We start from the raw sequence: 26,966 nt of genomic DNA, 5'->3' as shown, positions 1-26,966 counted from the left end.
TTTATCTTCTAAACCTACCCCCTTCCCATAAGCATTCACTTTGTCAGACATTCCTTCAGACTTCTCAGTGAAGACCGAAACAAAGAAATCATTAAGCATCTCTGCCATTTCCAAGTTTCCTGTTACTGTTTCTCCCTCCTCACTGAGCAGTGGGCCTACCTTGTCCTTGATAGTTAAGGATAGTTAAGACCAAAGCAGACCATGAAGAGTTACAAAGAGATCATACAAAACTAGTGGCAGGAAAATGGCAGATGAAATTCAAGGCTAATAAAAGCGAAGTAATGCACACAGGAAAACATAATCCCAAATATACATACAAAGAGACGAGGTCTAAATTAGCTATTACCACTTAAGAACGAGATCTTGTGGACAGAGCCGATGTTTTCAGAGAACTGTGTGCAGTGGCAGTCAAAAAAGCTAACAATGTTAGGAAACATTAGGAAAGGGACAGATAAGATGACAGAAAATACCATAATGTCACTATATAAATCCAAGGAACACCCACATCTTGAATACTGCATGAAGTTCTGGTCACCCCATCTCAAAAAAGATATATTAGAATTGGAAAAAGTACAGAGAAGGGTTAACAAAAATCATTAGAAGTATGGAAGAGATTAAAATAACTTGTATTATTCAGTTTAGAAAAGAAGACTGAGGGGGATATGACAGAGGTCTATCAAATCATGAATGGTGTGGAAAAAGTGTTAATCACTCCTTCACAACACACACAAGTCAGGGGTCACCTGATTAAATTAATAGGCGGCTGGTTTAAAACTAACCTAAGGAAGTATTTCTTCACACAAGGCATAATCAACCTGTGGAACTCATTGCCCAAGAATGTTGTGAAGGCCAAAAGTATAAACTGGGTTAAAAAAGAATTAAGGCTAGTCTACAGTGGCAACATTAAAGCACTGCTGCGGCAGCACTTTAATGTGGCTTGTGTAGTTGTGGCAGAGCGCTTGCCCACCGCTCTAAAAAAAACCCCCACCTCCACGACGGGCACGGCTCCCAGCACTGGTGCACTGTCTGCACTGGCACTTTCCAGAGAGAAAGTTGCAGCGCTGTAAAAAAGTGCCAGTGTAGACAAGCCCTTAGATAAGTACATGGAGGATAGGTCCATCAATGGCTATTAGCCAAGATGGTTATGGATGCATCCCCATGCTTTGGGTGTCCTTAAACCTCTGACTGCAAGAAGATAGGACCGGATGACAGGGGACAGATCACCCAATAAATTGCCCTGTTCTGTTCACTCCCTCTGAAGCATCTGGCATATTGTTGGAAGACAGGATACTGGGCTAGATGGCCCATTGGTGTGACCCAGTATGGCCATTTTTATGTTCATATATGAGGAACCCTGAGACTCTCATTACCCTTTTGACCACTGGATCAGTTTCTTCCTCAGAACACTAACTGTATTTGAATACACATGACTGCTTGGAAAATCCACACTTCTTGTTTTTAATGTTTTATATATGTAAAGATTAAGAACAAACATTCCTTGAAAAAAAGCACAGGCATAAAAGTCTAACGCAGTCATTACAATATTAACAGGTCTTTTATATATAGCTGTTTGGGGATGGTAAAAGGTAAGATCAGATGAGTGATTACACGATATAAGCCAGGCAATTCCCCTCTTTTCCATAAACACGTAACTGCATTTTCCAGTGACTAAACTATTTATCAAAAAAACAAACACACACCCATCTCTATATGTAGTGGATAAAGCACAGACTTTTCACCTCCAACTCAGTTTGTTAGAGCTTACATTTCAAAGAGAAGGATTTAGATACTGTTAGCCCAGATTCTAGTTCATATTTTGTTGCCTTTGACAATGTAAGGTCAACTGTCTCAGAAAGACTCTGAATAAATGTGGAGACTCAATTTCCTTTCAGTACTATTCATATGCTTTCCTGCAAGACATAGGGAAGGTTATTAGCAGGTCACTGGGGAAAGTTCACAATGTGATCAGAATGTGCTTGATGACCCAAAACTACAGTAACTCCTCACTTAAAGTCCTCCCGATTAATGTTATGTTGCTGATCAATTAGGGAACATGCTCGTTTAAAGTTGTGCAATGCTCCCTTCTAATGTCTTTGGCAGCCACCTGCTTGTCCACTGCTTGCAGGAAGAGCAGCCTGGTGCAGCTAGATGGTGGGGACTTGGAATCAGGCTGGAAGAGCAGCCACACACCCCTCCCCCATCAGCTTCCCGGTCCCCTAAGTTCCCTGTGCAGCAACTGCCCAGCAAGCTAGCAATTGCAGCTGTCTGACCCCACTGCCATGTCCTGCTCCTGCCTTGGAGCTGCTCCCGGAGACTTCTGCTTGCTGTGCGGGGGGAGAGGGGAAAAAGAGGGGGCCTAATGTCAGGGTGCCCCTCTTCCCCCCCACTTACCCCATCTTCCACAGAGCAGGAGGGACACACGACAGGGCTAAGGACACAGGGAGCTTGCTGCCAGCAGCAGCTGTGGTCTCAGCAAGCTGATCTAATTAACAAAGCAATATACTTAAAGGGGAAATGCACATCTCTTCTCTCACACACACACACTCTCTCTCTCTCTCTCTCTCTCTCTGTGTCTTTGTCTGGGATGCTCTCTCCCCTCCCTCCATTCCTGCTGCCTTGTAGACTGTGAAGTTAACCCTTGAGGGCTCAGCTGAGTGCTAGTTCATCATTTAGCAGTTAGACATTCCCTGGAAAATACGCCCCCCCCCCGACTCCTCCACCTCAACCGAGCTTCACAATCATCATCACTGTGTACCAGTATTAAATTGTTTAAAACTTATTGTGTGTCTCTTTTGTCTGGTGAAAAAAAATTCCCTGGAACCTAACCCCCTCATTTACATTAATTCTTATGGGGAAACTGGATTCACTTAACATCATTTCGCTTAAAGTCACATTTTTCAGGAACATAACTACAACGTTAAGTGAGGAGTTACTGTATTTCTCAATTTGACCTGATTAGTTTTGGCTGTGAAAATGTGTTTCAGGCCCAGCTGTGTGGGGGGGGGGGAGGGAGGAGAGAGAGACTGACTGTCCCTTATAATTTTTAGCCCAGCAGTTAGAGTACTTACCTGGTATGTTTGAATTTTCACTCTGGAGAAGTGATCAGAACTCAACACTCTCCCCTCCTAACCAATAGGCTATTCTGGGGTGAGTTGTTCTCAACGTCTCCTCCTGAAGTTGTTTCACTTTGTATAAATACTTAAATACTCACTGGGCAAGAAAGAGAAAACTACTCTCCAGCCTGGTGATTAAGGCACACAGCTGGTGGGTATGAGATGTGGATTCAAATCTTCTTTCTGATACAAAATGGAACAGCTTCAACAGGAGAGACTGAGAGCAGAATAGTCTATAGCCTGGTGGTTAGGGATCTCATATGGCAGGGGTGACACCTGAATTCAAGTCTCTGCTTCAGTGAACATTTTTAGTATATACACAAAGTGGAACAGAGCTTCATCAGGAGAGACTGAGAGCAACCCACCCTAGAATAGCCTGTAGGTGATGGTGGTTACCTGGGAAGGGAGAGATTTGAGTTCAAGTTCCTGCTTCAGAATGGGGATTCAAACTTGGTTCTTCCACATCCCAAGAAAGTGCCCTAACTAGGGGGCTAAAGGTTACACAAGAGGGATGAATGCACACCAGTTTTCTGAAGCCGACCAGAATGAAATGTTCGTTATGACCTGTTACAGACTTTTCCAATTTGCTGACAAATTCAGTACATTTTTTGGCCCTAACCAAATTTTTTTCCTCGTTTTTTTGGTCTGCTGGCTGAACAGAAAAATAAATTCGCCCAGCTCTAATGATTTGTACTTCCGATACTTAATTCCAGTGCATATGAAATGCTAGCAATGCAAATTCTATAGATATGAAGCTGAAATGGGACACTTGAAAAATGTATATGGAAAAATAGCTTTTATATATCCACATACATACAAGGTAAACATAAAAGAGATGGAAGGGGAGAGAAGAAAAGAAAAGAAATATTGTGCCCACACTTATAATGAACAAAATACTGTGAGGCTCTTTTAAAATGTTTAATTTAAATTGCTATGTACATTATATTCTGAGTTGTTTTTGGTGGTGCCTACCACCACTTTATGAAAGTGCTACACATGCAAAATTAAGTGAATTCCAAACAACAAAAACTATTACATATCTGCTTTGTTTTAGGAAATGGAATGCCTGGAGAAGGATAAATCTGTCTTAGCTAGTTTTGTAGGTTCACATTTAAAAAACCTGTTCACTTTTGGAGTTATAAATTCAGACAGTCTTTTTTCAATTAATAGTTAAACATTTCCAATAAAATCTATGAGTAAGTGGCTCTGCCGTAGAAGTGCCTTCTTTAATTCTAGGCCTGTGCATATACATCACTGCCTTTATATATGGGTGGAGTCATGCTTTCCCTACTGGCTGGGTGAAGAGGTTAATGCTCTACTGCTGGCAGCACACTGAGATTTTTCTTTCAGCTCAAAGTTGCAGAGGCCTATTTTGTGTCCATAACCATACCACCCTGGGTTGGAATCTCGCGATCTCAAGCTAAGAAGGAAGAGCCTTTTTTAGTACTTGATTGTGGATTATAATCTGCTTCTAGGGAACTTGGAACCACACACACGTACGCATTACTACCTACTCCGGCTCTTGATCTTTCCTTTTGGTATTAAGCATTTCTAGCTACTTAAATTCCTAGTACAGTTTCTTTGCTTTATCAAAGTTAATATGTCCATTAAATTTATAGGCAGCAATATAAATCATGCCTCCCCTCTCACTTTATTAGTTATTTTTCCTTCCCCTTGCAGGAAAAGATGAATACAAAGTTAATACACCTCTACCTCAAAATAACGCTGTCCTCGGGAACCAAAAAATCTTACCGCATTATAGGTGAAACCGTGTTATACTTACCTTGCTTTGATCCACCAGAGTGCGCAGCCCCACCCTCCCAGAGCGCGGCTTTACTGCGTTATATCTGAATTTATGTTATACCTGGTTGCGTTATATTGAGGTAGAGGTGTATTGCTATTGGGAAGAAACATTTAAGATGCAAGTAATTTTTGATTTAAGTAGCATATAACCATTTTAAATCTGAACTTTAAGTTATCAGAAAAATAACCTCATATCTATTTTAAATATACCAATCTGCAAAAAAACTGGATACTTCAACTGAAAGTTAACACATTAAAAAGAGAAGTCTAGACTTAACCTTACAGTCATGACTGACATGTACAGAGTAAACATTCAGATTTGTATATATGAGCAATACAAATGCATATCACCAACAGATGAGGTATCTGCAAAATTATCCATCTCACCTGGTTTATTTTGGAAGGGTTTTAAAGTTTACTTTGTGGTTACATTGTTATTGTAGCCATCTTGGTCCCAAGATATGAGGGACACAAGATAGGTGAGATAACTTCTTTTAGTGACCCCCAACTTCTTTTGGTGACAGAGACAAACTATTAAGCTCCACAGAGCTCTTCTTCAGGACCTGTGGAGCTTGAAAGCTTGTCTGTTAGCAACAGATGTTGGTCCCCTAAAAGATATTACCTCATACACCTAGTCTCTTAAATGTTAGGTAGTTCTAAGTTTGACAGCTATACTTTGCAACTTGCATATGAACAGCATTCCATGACCATCCATAGCTTTAGTCTTGCATCTCTCACTGTCTTTAATGTTTTTATCTTGGACAGCCCACCATTATCTAAAGTTTAACATGGTCAGTTAGCACTCACTCTTTGCTCCTAATCTCTGCTACTTTCATTGTCCATTACATTCAAACATTCTCCTTGTCTCACAGGCTTGTAACCTGGAAGCCATTTTCAGCTTCCTTCCCTTTGTCCATGTCCAAGGCATAACTAGTCTGCCTCTTCCTTTCTGTCTCTCTTTCATCCACACCCTAATTATCTCCTCTCAAGTCTTGACATTATCCTTGCTTCTCTTCCACCCATCAGCTATGTCTGAAGTGCTGCTTATGAAATTATCTCTTCTCTGTTTTTACCATGTTAATCTCCTATTCAAGTCACTCAAATGCCACTTCACTGGCTCTATATCTAATTCCAGTTTCTTGCCCTTGCTCTCAAGGCCCTATAGCACAAAGCCATTTCTTCCAGTGACACTTGCACTGATACACCTTTCATCAGCTTCTCACAGGTATCTCCATGCTCTTTTCCATGCTGCCCTTGTGCTTAAAATACATTCACCAAATCTGTTCACTAAGACAGTTCTTTGATAATTCCACCTCTAAAGATCTGCTTCTGCTGCAAAGCCTGTAAGTGGCAAAGATGGTGGCAGGAGTGGCAGAAATGTTGTTAATTTCCCTTTGAAACTGTCTAAAATAAGATGAAGTACAACTGCTTAGTCCTTTACCTCTAGAACATTAGAAATATTCCTGCTTGGAGGGCACTGCTGTATTTTCAAGCACTGTGAGTTAGAAATTACTCACACATTATTGTGGTGCCATGCAGAATTACGAACAGGATCACTTCTACCCAGAATGGCCTGTATTCTTTACTTCTCCGTAGTCTTAAACACCTCTATTTAAAGCTCCTTATGTGCTATGCTGCTGCCATTATTGGAGAGTACAACTGTAGGCCCAACTCACAAGCTGCATAAGCAACTATCAGTGATTCATTAAATGAAATATCCATTCTCTAACAAGCGTGTGAAATATGTGCTCACACTACAGAATGCAGACATCTTGAAGCCTGTCGTCATATCATCTTGTACTGATCTCAGCTAAGCAAAGTCAGATCCAGTCAGTACTTGTATGAAAGGAATAGCAAAGTACTGCAGAAAGAGGTGCTGGAGATTCAGTAGATAGTGTGCATCTCTCTGACAGGGTAGTCTGGGCTATTACTTGGGTTTTAGCACAAACCTCCCCTACTGTCCACACACAAATCTTTCATGTGGGCTTGTGTGTGATTTGAATCCAGGCTTGCATAACCAGGTGGAGGTATAAGTTAGAGTCTGGATTTCACTTTAACACACCCACTTGGCAGGCTGGACACAGGCTGAAAACTGGGTTTCAAAACTCTGGCTCTTATAGTCCCTGCAATGCCTTCCCACAATTCCTTGGGGCCTGTATTTTCCTGCCCTTCTACATACTCAGCACCAGAAGTCACCTACTAGTTTATATGCACCTGGTTGGCATCTGAACCCCTCATTTCATGTGATCTCCCCTCATTTCTGCAAAGTCTCTAACAGTGATTTTGTCCCAAGAAATCCTCATCCCAGTGTGCTGTTAGCTGGCCAAAGACTCTCTCCAAAGTTCTGATAGACTTGAGATATGAGGTCAGTAAGGCTCACTATTTGGGGAGATGAACCTGAAATCACCACCTCCAAGTGGCTGTCAGAAGAGGGGATTAAGACAAAATTACAGTTACCTTTTTCATAACTGGTGTTCTTCGAGATGTGTTGCTTATGTCCATTCCATATTAGGTGTGCACACTTGCCACGTGCACCAGTGCTCAAAGTTCTTCCCTCAGCAGTATCTGTAGGGAACTGGCTCTGGTGCCCTCTGGAGTGGTGCCCGTCCCGTACGGCATGGTATAAGGGGCACCGCCAGCTCCCCCCACCCTCAGTTCCCTCTTGCCGGAAACTGACAGTGGGGAAGGAGGGCAGGTTGTGGAATGGACATGTGCACTCCCCTTTGGGCTTGCTACACCACCCAGGGTATTCACAAAAGTTTTCAACATGATAGCAGCCCAGGTGCAATACCAAGGCTAACAGTGAGCCTAGAGAGGACCAAGTTAACATCCCACTGTGGGACAGGAGCCCACACCTGCGGCAAGAGTCTCTCAAGTCTTCTCAAGAATCTGACTGTCATGTCATGGGAATACACTATCTGTCCTTGGATGGACAGGTGAAAAGCAGAGATGGCTGCGAGATGCACTGTTGCTTCTTGAATTTGCCTTACTTTCTGTACTGGTTTTTACTTCCCACCCTAAACTATAGCATTGCTGTATGTTGTTATGCAGCTGTCATGTTTCAATGGCACAGGAAGTGCTCTCTGTAAATGCTTTATCTACCTCACGCAGCTTCTAGGACAACTAGTAACTGTAAGGTGCTTTGAGAATTGGAATAAAAAGGTTCTCACAATTGTAAAGAATTATCTTCATCTCATTTCTGTTCCAACCACCAATATGCAAGTTAGGCACCACTAGAGAGGTGCTCAGCAATAAAGCCCTACACAGTGTAAAGCAGTTAGTTGCTCTTTCAAACTTGGAGGTTTTCCTTGCATCTGTGCAGCAAACCCTACATTAAAGGTATGCATATTCAAAAAATATGGTCTGATATATCCAATTGCATCAGTAACACCTGCAAGCTTAAGGCACTTTTGAATAAAATTAGCAATCAATAGAACAAATAATTCTGTTTATTAAAACTAAGCATCAATGGAAAACTGGCAACTTGTATTGTAAGCAGCTACACCTGAAAATGGAATGCATCCCACCTCATTCAGAGCACCAACTAAAATATAACCCAAGAAATGTGTAATCCTCATAGTAACAGTAACAGGCATTCAAACTTTCCCCAAATGAGGATTTAATTAGCAATTTGCCAGAAACTGAATGGTGTATCCAATTAGCATAAAATGGTGCTAACTGCAACATCAAAAGAGGTTACAGTAAGAACTATTTGTATTTTAGCAGAGGCAACTTGAATCAAGGTGGAGCACTGCACGCTGAGACAAATACATTTCACAGGATGAACCTCCATAGTCAGGCAACCAGCAAAGGAAAAATATTAGTCTTTTACCATTTTGGGCTTCTTTATAAAGGATGAAAGGCCTGAAAAATGGTTCAGTTTATTTAAAAACAAAACCAAACATTTTCACATTAGAAATTCAGGTCTTGTCAATACTGGTCTCAAACACATGGCCGGCCGCCCAGATCCAGCCCCTAAACTCTTTCCTATTACCCATAGCTGCCTGCCTGCTGTAGGTCAAAGAGCGCTGGCAGAGAGCTGGGGAGGTAGCTTGCACCTGATTGGGACCAGGCAGCAGAGATCCTCCTCTCTCCACCAGCATTGGTCAGAGCGCCTTACAGGCCACACTGAAAGGAGGGTCCTTTCCCGTCTTCCCTAACCTGTCTCTGAGTTCACAGGAGCAGGCCCCTTTTCTCCCTCTGCTGCCTACCTAGCCTTGTCTGAGGCTGAGCCAAAGAAGACTTCTTTCCAGGCTTCCCACTCTTCTCTGCTGCCACCACTGGCTTGACCCCACAGGATCAAATGAATGAAAGCAGCTGCTTCTAAACTGCCCACTCTCCAGAGAACTGGAGGCAGAGAATAAGTAAAGAAATCCCCAGAGGTGGGGGAAAAGGAAAAAAGGGGAGGGAAATGATCAAGTGGTATATATAAGAGGGAAGGTGGATAGGAATGACTCTCAAAGTGGAGCAGCAGGTAGGAAACATTCATAAAAAAGTGTGCGTGCAGATGGCAGGTACATAAGCAGGGAAGACAAGGGAGAAGAGAAGAGACAGGTCACGGAGGAATACACTGAGTGATAAGTTAGTGGACAACAGACAGAAGGTTTCATAGATGCATTTAGTTTTTTAAAAAAATCTGTCTTTAAAATGACATTTAAAATTTTGCTAATAAAGAGGCTCATTCTGAGTTGTACAGACCATAACGTTTGCCTCGTCTGTGAACTTTTCACTCCGAGCGCATGGACTTTAGGGGACAGAGTAACTTGGCCCTCACCAAAGAATAAAGTGACTGGAGAACGAATTACATTAATGACATCACAAAGACACACACTTGGGCAGCTGAGAGAAGATTCCTATAGGCTACGTAAGTTTTGGTTTGGTTTAACTCCCATATCTAGCAAGCACTTGTTTGGAAGAGTGTGTTAAACATTCAGTACCCTTTCCCCACTACTTTAATTACGGTATGAGAGCTCTGAACAGCCTGAGGCCCAAGAGGTCATTCAATATCGCTAGGGAAGACAGGATTGATTTCTGATATTTCAATGGCTGAAATACAAGCAGAAAAAAAAGTGTCTTTCAGGCTCTCTTTATACGTGATAAAATGGGGAAAAAGGTCACAAATCCAATTTTAAGGGAGGGGAGAGAGAGAACCTTTGTCGGTTACCTTTAAAAATTAAATGCATTTGGATTTGTGGGCAGCACTGGCCATCCATACATTAAAAGAAGACAAAGCTCTATGTAACACTGCACCAAATACTCTGCAAAATATGCAACATTATAAACTATTTTTAGATACAAAATGTATATTGCAATATATAACCTAATATCTATCTTCAAAAATATTTCTCCCCCATCAGGCATGTGTATTTATTTGGGTTCCTTACATCATTAATTGTATTCAAAGAGAGAAGGGTTCACCTATGATCACATTCTCAGCCACTATCACAAAAGTCTTAATTATAAAAATGACTCAGAATAATCCCAAATAGGAGATTGGTCAACCTATAAGAAAAGAAGAACTAACCAGTAAATTTTTCCGTTGACTTGGTGAGGTGATGTGCAGGCTTTTGGGGGTCCTGGAGACCCACTGATGGGGGTACAGGAGGGACTTTGACACATAGAGTTTCCTAAAGACTGTGTAAGACGAGACCTCTGCAAGAGAAAAATAAAATCTCAAACTCAGGATAGCTTGATGAAAGAATGAACTTTGAAGAGGGATGGGGAGGAAAAAAAGTAATCAATCTAAGTAGCATTTTGCAATTAAAAATAATGCTGAACATAGTTAGGCAGTACCAGTGCAATCAATTATTTACAGTTTCTTTCCATTCACTTTGATTCAAGGATCAAAGAAAGATTCTTCAAATCACCCAATATCAGCGATTTTAAATTGCATTCTTACATGTTACAAAAAGTTGTCAATTACATTTTTCTAGTCCTCTGATCTATAAATTGGAAACCACTTTCATTGCTTGCCAGTTTCACTTGGAATACGAGCAGCTTTGGTGTAGCAAAAATTGTGTTTTATACCAACTGTTCCAAAACTTTAGCCAAATCCTAGCATCAATCCAGAATATCTGGTAGTCTAGGGGCACATTTATATACTTACTGGACATGATTCTGAAACACTGTAAAAGGACCTTGGACTCTGACATTAAGCTTTCAGACCTAAAGCTTGATGTGTGCATGCATCTACATTTTATGTGAATTTAGTGCTAGCGAAAAATAAGGTCACTCACCTTGTGCAGCAACTGTAGTTCTTCAAGATGTGTCCCCCCCCCATAGATGCTCCACTTCAGGTGTGCATGTGCCTCTTTCCATCAGCAGTGTCTGTTCAGCTTGCGCATACGCACCATACAAGCTCATGCCACACTCTTAGGGTATGCAGGGCTGCACGGGCAAATTGCCCTCAGTTTCTTCTCTATCTGAATGTCCAACAAGAACAGTCCAAAGCAGGGGCGAAGAAGGGCAGGTCCACCCATAGGGAAACATCTTGAAAAACCACGGTTACTGCACAAGGTGAGTAACCTTTACTACTTCTTCGATTAGTGTCCCTATGGGTGCTCCATTCCATGTGACTCCGGAGCTGTATCCTCATAGGGAGGAGGGAACTTAAGAATCAAGTCCAAGACTGAAGACAGTACAGCAGATCCAAGTACTGCATCAGATCTGAGAGTGTGGACCAAGCATAATGTTCAGAAAAGATATGCACTGAAGTCCATGTAGTAGCTCTGCATATCTCAGACACTGGAATGGTTTTTGACTAACTGTGGAAGCTGCTTGTGATCTTGTACTGTGTGCTACAATCTTTTGGGGAGCAAAGCACCAGCTGTATCATAACAAGCAGTAATACACCCAGAGATGCATCTCAACAGTCTCTGTGAAGAGACTGTGAACTCCTTTGATCTTTCTGCAATGGAGACAGAATGCCTACGTGATTTCTGAAATTACTTTGTCCTATCTAGATAAAAGTCCGTTGTACATTTCATGTATGAAGGGAAGTCTACTGCTGAGATTTATGTGGTTTAGGAAATAATATTGGCAGATAGACTGGTTAAGTTGGAAATCTGAGAGAACATTAGGAAAGAACTTTGGGTGCAGTTATAGAAAGACCTTGTCCTTGGGGGAAAAAAACAAAAAAAACCCTGTAAATTGGGGGGTAGAGGGGGTCCTGACATCAAGGCTCCAATTTCTCCAGACCTGCAGGCTGACATGATAGCTACTAGAAAGGGTGTCTTCACAGAAAAGTGAAACAAGGAGCAGGTCATCATAGATTCAAATGGAGACACAGGCACAAGGCATTGACCATGACACCAGTGGTTGAAACCTCTTCCATTTCTGGAGGTAAGTAATTTGAATTGACTCCTTTCTACTGTGTATGGTGTCAAGTATCAGGTGTATGGTGTCAAGTATAAGGTGCCACAGGATTCTCTGCTGCTTCTACTGTGTAGTTAGTATTACTTACTGTACTCCTGTCAAGCTGGTGGAGTCTAATCCTGTGAACCATCTCGGAGCTATGCTTGGAGAATGGATGACCCCTAGGTTGGGGTGAAGCACATGACCTGTATCCTCGGAGAGGAGATGAGGGAGAGTCAGAAGTTAGGAGTGCCAGTTGGACACACAGGTGAAGCAGGTAAGGTTACTAAGCTTACCTCGGCCAGATCAGCATTATGAGGATAACCCTGTTTTTGTCCTGCCTTATCTTGTTCATCATTCTTGGAATTAGTTGTGTTGGAGGGAATGCATAGAACAGACCCTTTTTCCAAGGAAGGAGAAAGGTGTCTCCCAAAGAAAGGTGAACAAGACTACTTCTTGAGCAGAATAAAGGGCACTTCCTGCGTTGGATGTGGTGAACAGGTCCACTTGTGGAAGTCCCAACCTCTGGAATATCCCATGAAAGATCTGAGAGTTCAACTCCCATTCTTAGTCCTGGGAGAAGTATCTGCTGAGCATACTGGGTGTGACATACCGGATTCCAGGAAGGTAAATGGCTGAGATCTAAATCTGATGGGCTATACACCAGTTCCATAACTTTATAGCTTTTGTGCACAGGGAAACCGATCTTGTGCATCCCTGTTTATTGATATAGAACATGCAAGCCACGTTGTCCATCATGATTCTGATTGATTTGCTCTTGATGAGGGGTAGGAACTGAAGACAAGCATTCCTGACTGCCCTCAGTTCCAACACATTGATATAGAGATTGGTTTCCCCACCGTCACAACAATGCATTCATTGTCACAGTTATTGTTGGAGCTGGGAGGAGAAATGGACACCTGTGCAGACATTGCATTGATCTTTCCACCAATCCAGAGACGACTTCACCTGGAGAGAAAACCAGAACCTGCTTGTTTGTCCAAGCTGTCTCTGATTGATGAATAGGCCCTCCTGAACTAGGCCTCAAAGCAATGGAGGCACAATCTTGCATGCCCCATCACAAAGGTGCAAGCTGCCATATGACATAGGAGCTGCAAACAGTAGAAGGGAGTCAACTTGAATTACTTACCTTCAAAAATGGAAGAGGTTCCAAGAACATCACCACTTTGTGCCTGAAACTTCCCCACTATCAGTTGTCATAGATTATCTACTAAACTTACAAAAACTGGATCAGTTATATCTATTAGGTTCACCTCGTCATGATATTAGCTTTTCATTCCCCACTAAGGGGTCTTCTATTTTTGTGCACCATATGTCCTCGATATTTATTACGAGTTTGGAGAATCTTTACCCCTTTGTTACGGATCCTTCTCTGACTTGGGATGTCAATGTGGTACTTAGATACCTGCTAGGACCTCTGTTTGAACCTATGGTGACCGGCTCCACTTATCAGGAACTTTTGAGATTTTACAAATTTGTTCAGTTGTCTTAGATCTACAATTGGTCTCCACCCTCCATCCTTCTTTGGCACGAGAAAATACATAGAGAGGGAAAGGGTTTTACTCGAAGGGGATGGGACTGGTTCTACTGCTCCTAAATAAAAGAGGGAATGTCCTCCTTGACTAAATATAGTCTTGAGACAAGGGTCAGGGGCTAGTCAGGGGACCCTGAAGAGGGATGGGGAAGATGGTAGCGAGAGATATGAAGAGGATAATGTAGTCCAATAATATAACCTCCATGATCCACTTATCTGTTGTAATAGGTCACCAGGCCTGCTGGAAATGGGAAAGATGGTCTCCAAAAATGAAGTGAGCATAAGGTTGCAGCTTGCAAACTACAAGCAAGGGAGGATTTGAGCCTTCAATCAACCCATCAAAACAGCAAGTTTGATGATGACTGGGTACTAGCTGAAGGATGGTGGGAAGCTCTTTTCATCTGGAATCCGCCCCCCCCCCCCCCGCCCTTTTCCCCCTTTGAAAAGGATTAAGAACAAAAGAAGGCCGTACTGGGTCAGACCAAGGTCCATCTAAGCCCAGTTATTCCTGTCTGCTGGAGCAGTGTTGGGCCAATGTCAGGTGCCCCAGAGGGAGTGAATCCTAACAGTACGGTTAATTGGATCAAGTGTTCTCTCTCCTGCCATCCATCTCCACCCTCTGACAAACAGAGGCTAGGGACACCATTCCGTACCCATCCTGGCTAATAGCCATTAATGGACTTAACCACCATGAATTTATCCAGTTCTCTTTTAAACACTGTTTAAAGACAACCTCCTCAGGTAAGGCTTTTCACAAGTTGACTGTGTTCAGTGATTCTGTGAAAACCAGAGAACTGAGCCAGGTGTAATCTCTGGACAGTCTGAGACTTAAGGATGGTCAGTTATTAGCCAAAATCTCTCTCCAAGCATCCCTAGATGCCGCTGCTAGATTCATCTCCAGAGCAATTGTCATGCGCAGGGTGTCATGGCTGCAGTTTTTGGGATTCCCAAGAGAGGTTCGGAATACTGTTGAGGACCTCCAGTTTGATGGTCAGATGCTCTTCTCAGGAACTGTGAACAAGTTCCTGCACATGCTGAAGGATTCCAGGGCCACATCGAGGTGTCTGCGCATATACACTCCTACAAAGAAGAGGAGATTTAGCAAGTCTCAGACTGTCCAGAGATTACACCTGGCTCAGTTCTCTGGTTTTCACAGAACCACTGAACATACAGTCAACTTGTGAAAAGCCTTACCTGAGGAGGTTGTCTTTAAACAGTGTTTAAAAGAGAACTGGATAAATTCATGGAGGTTAAGTCCATTAATGGCTATTAGCCAAGATAGGTACGGAATGGTGTCCCTAGCCTCTGTTTGTCAGAAGGTGGAGATGGATGGCCTGGATGTGTTCTCTATGCTCCTTGGGAAGGTTTTCAATAAAGGATGTGAACTTGTTGCAATTTATGTAGTCATACTTGGCCATGATTGCCTGATAGTTTGTGATTTAAAATTGGAGGGTTGCAGATGAATAGGCTTTCCATTCAAAAAGGTCTAACCTTTTCTGACCTTGTCATAAGGAGTAGGCAAGGAGTAATTTACAGTATCCACCACCAGAGAATTTGGTGAGGGGTGGGAAAATGAAAAAATCTGAGTCTCTGGGAGGAGTGGGGGAGGGGCTATATAAAATATTTCTTATCTGCCAATTTACCAGTTGGTGGTATGGTGGCACACAGTCTTTGCTGGATCCAGAAGTGCTTCATTAATGGATAGCGCAAACTGAGTGGGTGTCATTGACTGCAAAATGTCCAGGAGTTTGTGACGTCAGTCTCAAACAGTATCTAGGGAATGTCCGCCACCCTCTTCAAGAGGTACTAGAATCGACAAAAATCGTTGATCTTCAATGATGGAATGACTGCCTTGTCTGCAGATGAAGATGAAATAGGAGTTTAAGGGGTAGCCTCTTTGTCCACCCTAGCTTTTTACTTCCTCAAACGTCTCCTCATGTTGGAGGTTTGGTGGAAGAGACAGTGACCCTAGTTTCCTGGTGCAGTGGAATCAGTGATCTGGTAAATTGCTGCCAATATGTCCACTGTAGAGGCCCATACAGGAGAGAAGGTAGTACCTAGGACAGAGTCCTCCATCTGTGACATGGGGAGGGGTCTTCATCAAAGTATGGATTCCTAAAATGGTAAGAAGGACACTGATTAAGAGTGTAGAATCCTGCAGTACTGGGAAGCACTGGTAATCTGGAGACGGGGGTTTAAGTACCAAGAGTCATCTGGTACCCAAAAACAGGGAGCACTCCAGCTTGTCTAACGCTGACAAGTCCCTGGTGTAACAGAATTCCTGTGGTACCAAGTGGGTTGGTACCGACTCAGCAGTTGACTTGGGCAGTATCAATAGTTTGGAGCTTGAAGGCACTGGGGATGAAGGTGTATGCTTCAAATCTGTCCGTACCGATGGGGCCAAATGGGAAGGTATCATCGGTAAGTCTGAAATAAACTGTACTTATCTGGAGGCAAATGGTACCAGGGCCTTGCTGATGCCACATTTCTCTGAAGTGCTCCAGAATATCCCTACTCCGCTGATACCAGAGAAAGTCTCTTTCCCCTCCACGGTACCAAGTCGAGACATCAAGGTCTCAGAAATCACAGACCTTGCAGCAGATTGGGACTTCTTGGGAGTTGGCTCCTTGTGGTGGGATACTGTAGCTCCACTTTTTTGGAACTTTGAGTCCTCAGATCTCTTTAATTTCTTAAGTGAGACCTTAGCCAAAGTCAAAGGGGCACTGTGTGGAGACTGATAAACAGGGAGAGGTTGAGTTTCTGTCTTCTAACCTGAACCGGAGCCTGGTCGAAGAGAGTGCTCTATGAGTAGCAGCTTCAGTTTTTGTTCCCCAATTCTTCCAAGCTACACTTTTGGGAGATATGGAACTCTCCCAAGCAATGGATACACTTAGAATGGCCATCGCTAACTGGGACAGCATCCTGACAAGAAAGGCAGGATTTGAAACCTGGCAAGCCAGGCATGCCTTTCCATGTCAAATAAGCTCCCCAGAGGGGAGGAGAGGTTAGGAAAAACTGAAACGTCTCACAACTATATAACAACAACTGACTAGAAATGCTAAACTAACTAAACAACAACTAGAAAACATGCTGACACACACACAAGGCAAACATGCTAGAGCTCCACCTCAGGTCGAGGTGACAGAAAAGAAACTGACAGCTTCGCCTGTGCAGCCCTATATGCTCTTGGAGCACAGCATGAGGTTGCATAAAGCACACGTGGGCCAGACAGACACTTTTAATAGAAAAATCTCTAATCCAGGGCTCAAGTGTGCATGTGCATCTCGAAGTAGAGCATCCACAGGGACACCTCTTGAAGATGATGATCAAGTACAATGCAAGCAGCAGGAGTACAAGCTTCCCCTCACTACTCTACCACCAGTGACTTGAATGGAGCGCCTTTAAAGGGAAAAGGGCAATTCACTCTCCACAGCCTTTGGCCTCTCTTTGGAGACTGTCAAAGAAGGGACTCAGTAGTATCAAGTGAGGTGATGTTTTGGCCCAAGACCACAGACTCATTTTATGAAGGCCATTGAACAGTTATCTGATGGAATTCACTCGAGCTGAAAGATGTTTTCATACTGGCTATGAAACAATCTGGTAGGGAGTTTTCTAGACCTTTTTTTAAAAATTACTTTCACTCAATTGCCAAGAAATATACAATACAAATATTGTGGCCAGATATTACAAACAATGAGATGGCTGCCCTTTAGTATGCAATTAATCTACATAGTATTTGAGGAACTATAACAATTCCTATCAGTGCTGCTGATAAAGAAAGATTTAAAACAAAAAATGGTGATGACTTTTGTTCTTTTTCAAAGTAGAGAAACTAATATTAAAGACATTCTGTATTAAAATCAACCATTGTCCTGAATAAAGGCTCGTTAAGTTAGCTGTTGGTAGTAGTGGTGTGGTCAGATGCAGTAAACGATAGATAGAGCTGTCTCTCCCTCACTCTTAGCACTTGAGTCCACGCTTTCTGACCAGTTCACCTAATGGCTCCATGTATACGTTGAAAAGGACTGGCACATGAATGTGCGGAGCAAAGCACAATTGAATTCCCACTACACTTCTGAGACAGGCAAGTACAACCACTCCCATTTTACAGATGGAAAAATGGAGAAAGATTTAGTAATTTTTTCCAGCGCTACAGTGAAAGGTGGTAAAGCTGGGGTTAAAGTGCAGCAGTTCCTGACTACCAGTCTGGTGATGAATCCATAATACATTTTGTTCCACTGGATAAACTCAGAGATAAAAAAAAAAAAAAAAAAAAAAAAAAAGACTATCGATGTAGCACAGAAAACTGTAACAATGTAAAACTACAACTGAAGGCAGATTCATTGACATTGCATTTAACTCTCCACTCAGTTAAGTGAAAAATCAAATGTATTTGCAAATTAGCAGATTTGCTGGCTCAAACTTCTGATGGCAGAAAAATCAAATGTGAATAAAAATATCAAAGAAGTTTATTATGAGAGTATTCAGGGACATAAGATGGCACACCTCTCTCTCTCTCTCTCTCACACTTTCAGATAATTGATTCCCTGGTAAAGATGTTCCCTGAAAAAACCCACAAGGAGTCCGGTAGCATCTTAGAGACTAACAGATTACATTCTGTTAGTCTCTAAGATGCTACCGGACTCCTCGTTGGTTTTGTGGATACAGACTAACACGGCTACTCCCTGATACTTGATGTTTCCTGATTATTCAGGAAGGAGAAAGAATGGTCTTGTGACTAGGACAAAATACTTGTTTTATTCCTGAATCTACCAGAGATTTGCTGTTTGACATTAGGTAGGCTGCTTCACTTCTCTGCTTCACATACCTATCTGTAAAATGAGAATAATACTATTGCATAGATTAAAGACACAAGGGACCATTATAATAGTCTAATCTGACCTTCTGAATTACACGCCCTATAGAATTTCAACCAGTGAGTCCTTGTAGTTCAACTTAAAATGCTGCTCTTGGAAATAGCAGCCAGAGCCTGCATTGAGACAGCTTCTGTTGACCCCATCCTTGCCAGTTATATTCAGGAGGAAACTCCTTTCTATGAATGATTTTGAATTCTCATGAATTGATGTTCTAACAGATAAAGCACAAGATCGGGTATTAGCTGGTGTTTGCTACAGACCACCAAATCACACTAAGGAACAGAGTGACTGGTTCCTTACGCACCTCATTAATATGTATTAAAAAAAGCTGTGTGGTCATTGGAAACTTCACTTTGAATGACATATGCTGGAGGTCTCATGCTGCCAGTATTAAAACAGCCTTGGTATTTCTAATTACAGATGACAGTTTCTTAACTCAAAAAGTAAGAATTCTATATGAGACCTTATCTTGACAGATAAAGAGAAACTGATCACAAAACTAAAATTAATGGTACCTTCGGTACAAGTGATCATGACTTGATATTTATAATGTGAAAACAGAATAAAGATCAGACAAGTGACATATATACCTGGTGCTTTAAAACAGTCAATTTCATAAACAAGTATGAGCCAAGTCTGCTTGCAGGAAGAATGTAATCGGAAAAACACTTCAGTAGTTGCTCAAAAAGCCACAATCCCACAACTGAGCAAGCAGGCTACACCAGTTAAAAAACTGATCTTGTTTAGAGGGGACGTGAAGGTAGGTATAAATTTTTAAAAAAAGGGAAGAAAGAGGAAGCTAAATGTAATAAATACAAATGAGAAGCCAGGAATTGTAGAAAATGGGTAAGGGAAGCAAAGGGGGTCAAGGAGAAATCTATGGCCAGGAGAGTTACCTAAGTACAATAAGGTGTTTAAGTATACTAGGAACACATATTGGTCCATTACTAGACAGGAATGGTATTAGTCCACTACGAAGTGGAAATGGTAGAATTATCAATGCAGAAAAGGCAGAAATTTTCAGTAAATTTCTGTTCTGTATTTGGGGGAAAAACCAGATGATATAGTCATACAATATAACAACACTCTCTATACCATTAAATATTTCAGGAGGATGTTAAATAGTAGGTATTAAATTTAGACATTTTTAATCCACAGGTCCAGTAAACTTACATCCAAGAGTTCTAAAAGAGCTGGCTGTGGAGTCGCTGGACCATTAAAGTTGATTTCCAATAAGTCTTGGAACACTGGGGAAGTTCTGGAAGATAGGAAGAAAGTCAGTGTTGTGCCAATATTTAAGAAAGAAACAAGATGACCTGGGTAACTATAGGCCTGTCAGCCTGACACTGATCCTGTGATAGATAATGGAGCCGCTGACATGGGACTCGATTCTTAGAGAATTAAAGGAAGGTGATGTAATTAATGCCAATCAATGGATTTATGAGAAATAGATCCTGTCAAACTAACTTGATTTCTTTTTAAATAAGATTACAAGTTTGGCTGATTAAACGTAGGTTTTAGTGTAATATACTTAACTTCTGTAATACATTTGACTAAGCAGCAGGGTGGATAAACATTTATTAAATAAAAAAATTCTGATTTTATTTATTTATTTAAATTGGATTTTTTGATAAAATGCTTTTTGAGGAAAATACCTATCTAAAGATCGTTTTAATAAAGATACATTATAGCTCAAAGATATCTCATCATGGAATAAGGATTATAAATTCTAATTCTATAGTATGAGAATATATTCACGCAACATTTAATAAAAGTTTTGTAAATGAGTTCTAATAGTTCATGGATTAGGGACCCAATCTTATGGGATTCCAGGGGCCTCTGTATAAATTATTTAGATTAATCTTTCTATCTACCCAATGGGACTCAGTGCGCAGTCTAGCAGATAACATCAGAAATGCTTAGTTTTCAATTCTCAAACTGTGGATTTGTCTTTCCAGAGATAAGGTTTGTTAACAGCAAAAATGGTTTTTAAATAAATAAATAAGAGATAAGAAATAACAGACCTCAACCCTACTCTCCCTCTGCAAATTTGTGTACACAGAGTCAATCCCTTTCCTCTCTCTAAATGTGCAAAGTTTCAAAATGTTCAATGAATAGAAGATTGTTTGGAGTGGAATAGATCTGGACAAGGAGAAGAAGTCTGGAGATAAAGGTGAGAACGGAGGCACAGGCAGTAGAAACAAAAGTGAAACTGTTTGAGCAGCATATTCCACAAGTCTTGAGGTGTTTCTGAGTGTAGCCTTCATTGATTTGAGATCTACCATACCATTCTCTCACTAGAAGGGAAAACCTATAATGGCAGCAGGCCATAAGACAGACCCAGTTTCGGAATATTTTAATGAAGTTGCTCTACCTGTGGGTTAAGAGTGGCATGCATGCAAAATGCAAACAGTGCAGCAAAGAAATGCAAGGCCTGATTGCCCGAATGAAACGATATAATGAGATATGTTCCTTCTCAGGAGGAAGCTGCGTTGAAGATGATGAAAGGAACATGTTTGAAAACGCAGGATCTTCAGGTTGGTAGAATTTTTTATTTCATACTTCTTTCTTAACGACTGCCTGTCTTCCGTCTGGACTATTCTTGAATTCTCATGTTTGAGCAAAAAATATAGTTGTTACTCTATGGTACTATCATTTTAGATGCAGTTGTGATAAAAAATAAATAGCTGAAATAAGCAGATCTTCCTTTTACAATTTCACCTTTAAAGTAGTACTGAGTGTCAGTGAATGCAACGAATACTACTAAATGAGCAGTATGGTAATAATAATTAAATAACTGTATTGACTTATTTTGTTTAGGAGAATCCATCCTCAACATACAAGATTCTGAAGACTATCCACCTTCAAGATCACCATCATTTTCTATAATTTCAGTTATCTGCCAATGACAGTGTTTCAGTCAGATCATGTATGTCCCAAAGCCACAGTATATCACCTGTAGCAAAAAGAAAAAACCCCTCCATCATCCAGAAACAACCTTAGATAAGTTTGTGATAAGAACCAGCAGATTACAAAAAGAGGTAATTGATGAAAAAACTGCTTGGTTTGTTTATGCAACAAACTCTCCTTTCCGTATGATTGAGAACCCACACTTTATTAACATGGTGCAGTCATTAAGACCAGGATACAGTCCACCCAACAGAGCAGATGTCGCAGGCAAACTGCTGGATAAAGTGTATGAAAGAGAAAGCGAGCAGTGTGCAATAGGTCTAGAGGGTAAAATTGTTACACTGAGTCTTGATGGATGGAGCAATGTCCACAATGATCCTATTGTATGTGCTTGTGTGACAACAGAAGAAGGGAATGTCTTCCTTACAGAAACAATTGATACATCAGGAAATGTACACACTGAAAAATACTTATAAGCAGGAGCAGTAAAAGCTATAACAAACTGAAAAAAATTCAAATGTCTAGTATGCAGCTTGGTCAGACACAATGCTGCAAATGTATTCAAGATGAGAATACATTTAGAAGAGAGTCCTAAGCTAACAACATATGGGTGCAGTGCTCATTTGATGCACCTCCTAGACAAAGACGTCAGTGTTCCAGAAATAAAGGCTAATGTTGTAGAAATTGCAAAATACTTCCGTAACAACCACTTTGCAGCAGCGGCTCTGAAAAAAGTAGGAGGAACCAAGCTAACTCTCCCACAAGAAGTGAGATGGAACTCAGTAGTGGACTGTTTTGAGCACTATATCAAGAACTTGTCTAATCTGATGACAGTTTGTGAACAAAAATCATGAAAAAATAGATGGCACTGTCACAAAGTTCTCAACATTGGCCTTAAGAGAAATGCTGAACACATGCTGAGTACCCTGAAGCCTATTTCTGTAGCCCTGAACAAAATGCAGGGAAATAGCTGTTTTATTGCTGATGCTGTTGAAATTTGGAAGGAACTGAATGCATATTTCTCTTTTTAAGAACTCAATGACAGAGTTAAATTACAAGCATTAAAAAAACGAATGGGACAAGCACCATCTCCAACTCATTTTCTTGCAAATATTCTCAATATTCAGTACCAGGGTCAAACCTTAACTGCTGAAGAAGAGGAGTTGGCTCTGACATGGACATCCAGCAATCATCCCTCCATAATGCCAACTATAACGAACTTCAGAGGTAAAGGTGAACCATTCAAGAAATATACGTTTGCTGATGATGTTTTAAAGAGTCACACCAGTGAACTGGAGGAAGTCATTTAAGCACTTGGATTCAGAGACTGTTGAAGTAATAATCTCACTTTTAACAGCAGTAGCTTCTTCGGCCACTGTAGAAAGAATATTTTTTTCCTTTGGACTAACTCATTCCAAACTGAGAAATTGTTTGGGACCTGAAAAAGCAGGAAAGCTTATTTTTCTTTTCCAGATTATGAACAAAACAGGAAAATTAAGATGAAGACCACTGAGTTAGCTGCAGAAGCCAATATTTTAAGTTTCCTGTGTTGACCTGGCTGACAGTCAATTTAATTTTTGTTTTTTGTTTTTTTTAATATTTCATTTAACTATTTTATTTAAAAATATTTTTAACAAAAACAAACCTGATTTTAAAAAACTTGAATGTTTAACTAAATTCAAAAATTCATATACTTGTTTTGTTAAAATATTATGTTTGCTGTTGAACAAAAAAATCCACAATACATAACGTTGTTATAATTAAATAAAACAATGTAAATATCTGTCTGGTGATGTTCTCCCCCTAATACAGCATGGCAGGAAAATCCTCCAAAATATTAATGCTTAACCTGTTGAATTGGAGATACTTCACTTCCCAACGACTTCATAAATATCTGCTTCAATTACCTTTGGTAAATGAAATATCAGAAAATCAATGATTGTTTAGTTATCACTGTAAAACTAATCTGAAAAGTTTTCAAAATAAATCACTTAAAAATGTATAGTGTATACCTTCTAAAAATGAAATCTACATATATCTGAGTTGTGAAGAGTATGTATTAAAATTATAACAACCAACAAGAATGCACTTTTATGTAGAAATCCATGATTAAATTGAGTCTTCCTGACTAGTGATTTAAATTGATTTGACTTAAATCAAATCCACCCTGCCAAGCACTCAACTGTGAGTGTGTCAATGGAGCACCTGGTAGCAATAAGCACTCATAACCCATTCTTATTGGAGCACTGCATGTCAACCTTTGTTGCTTCTGGCCTCTGTAGCTTTGTCTAGACTAGGAATTAGAGGTGCTTCAGAAAAAGAGTTGACTAACACGTTAACAGTCCAATTTACACAAGGCAGTGTACCTTTTAACACATACTTACCTGGTCAAGATGAAGCATAGCTTCAGTCTGACCAGCATGGCATATATGAAAATGTAAACTGCCTTATCTACACTGTCCTTTTAAAACATGTTAGCCAACATCTAACACAACATACCCTTGAATCCTAATTTAGAAAAAGCCTGTGCAAGAAGTCAATATGTAATCTTTTAGGTTCCCTATCCAGAAGTTGCTTTAGTTCCTTTTTCAGTTGTTAATCTCAGTTAAAGACAATTTGATTCCACCCAAACTAACCAAGCTGCTTTTGAGCTACTCTACGGTTATGAGCTCAAGTTTCTTAGGGCTGGTCTACACTACAGGGGAAAAATCGACATTAGATACGTCACTTCAGCTACGTAAATAACGTAGCTGAAGTCGAAGTATCTAAGATCGAATTACTCACCGTCCTCACGGCACGGGATCGATATCCGCAGCTCCCTCTGTTGATTCCACAACTCCGTTGGGCTTGGTGGAGTTCCGGAATCGATATAAGCGCGTTCGGGGATCAATATATCGCGTCTAGATGAGACGCGATATATCGATCCCCGAGCAATTGACTGCTACCTGCCGATACGGCGGATAGTGAAGACGTAGCCTTACACAGGTTATTTTCCTGATGGCAATGACTTCCGCTCAAGCAACAAAGCAAGTTTCAGGTCATAGTGACTCGTTTATTTATCATCAGTTTCTTTAAAGATCAAGTGGTGCTGGACATCCATCTCAATTCAGACTAAGGCCTTTAGAAAGTCTGTCCAGCTTTTTAATTTTATTTGACACTGAGTAGGTTCTATAGTAGGGGTAGGCAACTTATGACACACATGCCGAAGGCAGCAAATGAGCTGATTTTCAGTGGCTCTCACGCTGCCCGGGTCTCGGCCACCAGTCCGAGGGACTCTGCATTTTAATTTTAAATTATGCTTCTTAAACATTTTAAAACCCTTATTTACTTTACATACATACAATAGTTTAGTTATATATTATAGACTTAGAGAAAGAGACCTTCTAAAAACGTTAAAATGTATTACTGGAAAGCGAAACCTTAAATTAGAGTGAATAAATGAAGACTTGGCCCACCGCTGCTGAAAGGTTGCTGACCCCTGTTCTATAGTCTCCAAGAGCAAGACATGTAACTGGCTGACTGAATACAGCTTTCATTGATACAGCTTGGCAAGCCTAGACATGGAGGACCATGTTAAGGGCCACTCTCTGAGAGACAAGTATGTTGTCTCCTTTATATTTATCTATACAGAAGATTGAAAAAATAAACTATCAAATGCAGATTTGAAGGTTTTCTAATTGCACATTTTTTCCTCTTGCCTCATCTGGGTATTATAGGAGTATTTTCATGTTTCAAAGAAAGTCCCCATGTGAGCAATGGAACCACCCTTAGAAACTTCCAAAGGCTGAGGTGAGATGCCTGCTAGGTCCAATGGCTTAGAACTGTAAACTCAGGAACACGAATTGATTGAGATGGGTATCTTCAGAACAATTATAGTTATGAGATTCTATTTACTTCTCTGTTAGCTGCCAACCGAGCAATAGGAAGGCTTCAAAATTCCATACAGTTTAGAAAGGTTCATCCAACCTCTTTAGCAATGGTAAGGGCTTGTACAGAGTATAAAAGAAACATACCAGATCTTTAGGAGAGTCAAAGAAAAAAAAAGAGGCAAAACAAGTTATTCACAAGAAGAAAAAAAAACACACACACACACACCCAAAACTGATTACTACCTACACCAGAGGACATATTATTTAACATCAGGAAAATGAAAGCTGAAATGGGTTATAAAGAAAAGTTAAGCCATTAATGAACAGAGACTATGATAAGACTAAGTTATTCACTATCTTATGTGATGTGAACTTATTTCAGTAAGTCTTATTCTTGATATAAGATGTGTTAAAAGACAGTCTCTTCATTACTCTGTATTGCTGCATAAACACTGCATTCATGTTTTTCCTAAAAACTAACCAGTTTCTCCGCATTGTTCATGAAGTAGGAAGGGATGCAGGACGACAAATCACACGGTCTCTCTCCAGAAGGGACCTTCTGGATGGAAGAGGAGGAATGTGGTAATCCCTTATTTCTTCTGGAATACACCACTGATGTAGAACCTAATCGACCCTGCTGTTTCATCAAATCTTCAGGCTGCTGATCACCAGCAAGGACAACTGGACCCTGGGGAGAGAAAATGACATTGGATTCATCATCTGCACAGAGTTTTTGAAACTGCAGTATAAAGAATTAAAGCATCCTCAAGAAATAGCCACCAGGGGAGTAAAATAAAAATAGATAATTAGGTTTTCATAAAAAACCCTGATCAGTATGAGTCAATGTTTACTTCTAAACTAGAAGTTTAACTCCTATAGGAAATAGAAATGTTTCTAGTCCAATTCTAATGTTACTATGCTTTGCTTTTTTCTAGAACACTACAGAGGCAGTGAGAAAAACTAAAGAATGTAAATACACAAACTCTGAAACAGTTACGATTGCCCCCCTTCAACGAACCCACAAAAACAAGGAAATGAAAAGTAATCCACTCAACAGTACAAAGCCTCTACACCCACAAGCAGACCTCACCATTACCAGAACATACACTAACAACTGCAGGCCCCAATCTTTACTCTGCCTCCCACTTCCACTATTCTGACACACCTTTTACTCCTGGGGAAATTGTGCACCAAAATATTAAAAATGCTGTGCACAATATTTTAAAATTATGCATATTTTATTTGTCAAAACACCACAATATAAGTCACACCAGTTTCAATTATTTTGGTAATTTATTTCAAAATATCTGTCAGCAACTATGTCTGTAACAATACAGACATCAAGAGAGATTCAGGAAATGTTTTTTGTCAAGTAGTTTCCTTATTAGACATATTAATACAGAACATGGAGTAATAATTCACTTAAACAACAATACCAAAAATGTATTTCCTTCACCCTTCAGAAGCAGTGCAAAGGCTTGGGGGG

At 40.6% G+C, this 26,966-nt stretch overlaps 1 protein-coding gene across 6 annotated transcripts in view; it reads right to left on the bottom strand.

Annotated features, from left to right (window-relative positions):
* Positions 1 to 26,966, bottom strand: part of LOC116828831 (KAT8 regulatory NSL complex subunit 1-like) — a 156,603-nt gene that overhangs the window by 52,305 nt on the left and 77,332 nt on the right. For all 6 annotated transcript variants that reach the window (XM_075062132.1, XM_075062134.1, XM_075062130.1 and 3 more), the window contains 2 exons: positions 25,962 to 26,168; positions 10,441 to 10,568 (listed from right to left, as the gene is read on the bottom strand). In XM_075062132.1, the coding sequence (XP_074918233.1) occupies positions 10,441 to 10,568; positions 25,962 to 26,168 (335 nt within the window). The remainder of the gene's footprint in view (positions 1 to 10,440; positions 10,569 to 25,961; positions 26,169 to 26,966) is intronic.

This window comes from Chelonoidis abingdonii, chromosome 2 (genome assembly GCF_003597395.2).
Source record: "Chelonoidis abingdonii isolate Lonesome George chromosome 2, CheloAbing_2.0, whole genome shotgun sequence".
Lineage (NCBI taxonomy): Eukaryota > Metazoa > Chordata > Testudines > Testudinidae > Chelonoidis > Chelonoidis abingdonii.
Note: the sequence above shows the minus strand (reverse complement) of the source record. Positions and strands in the feature narration are given on the sequence as shown.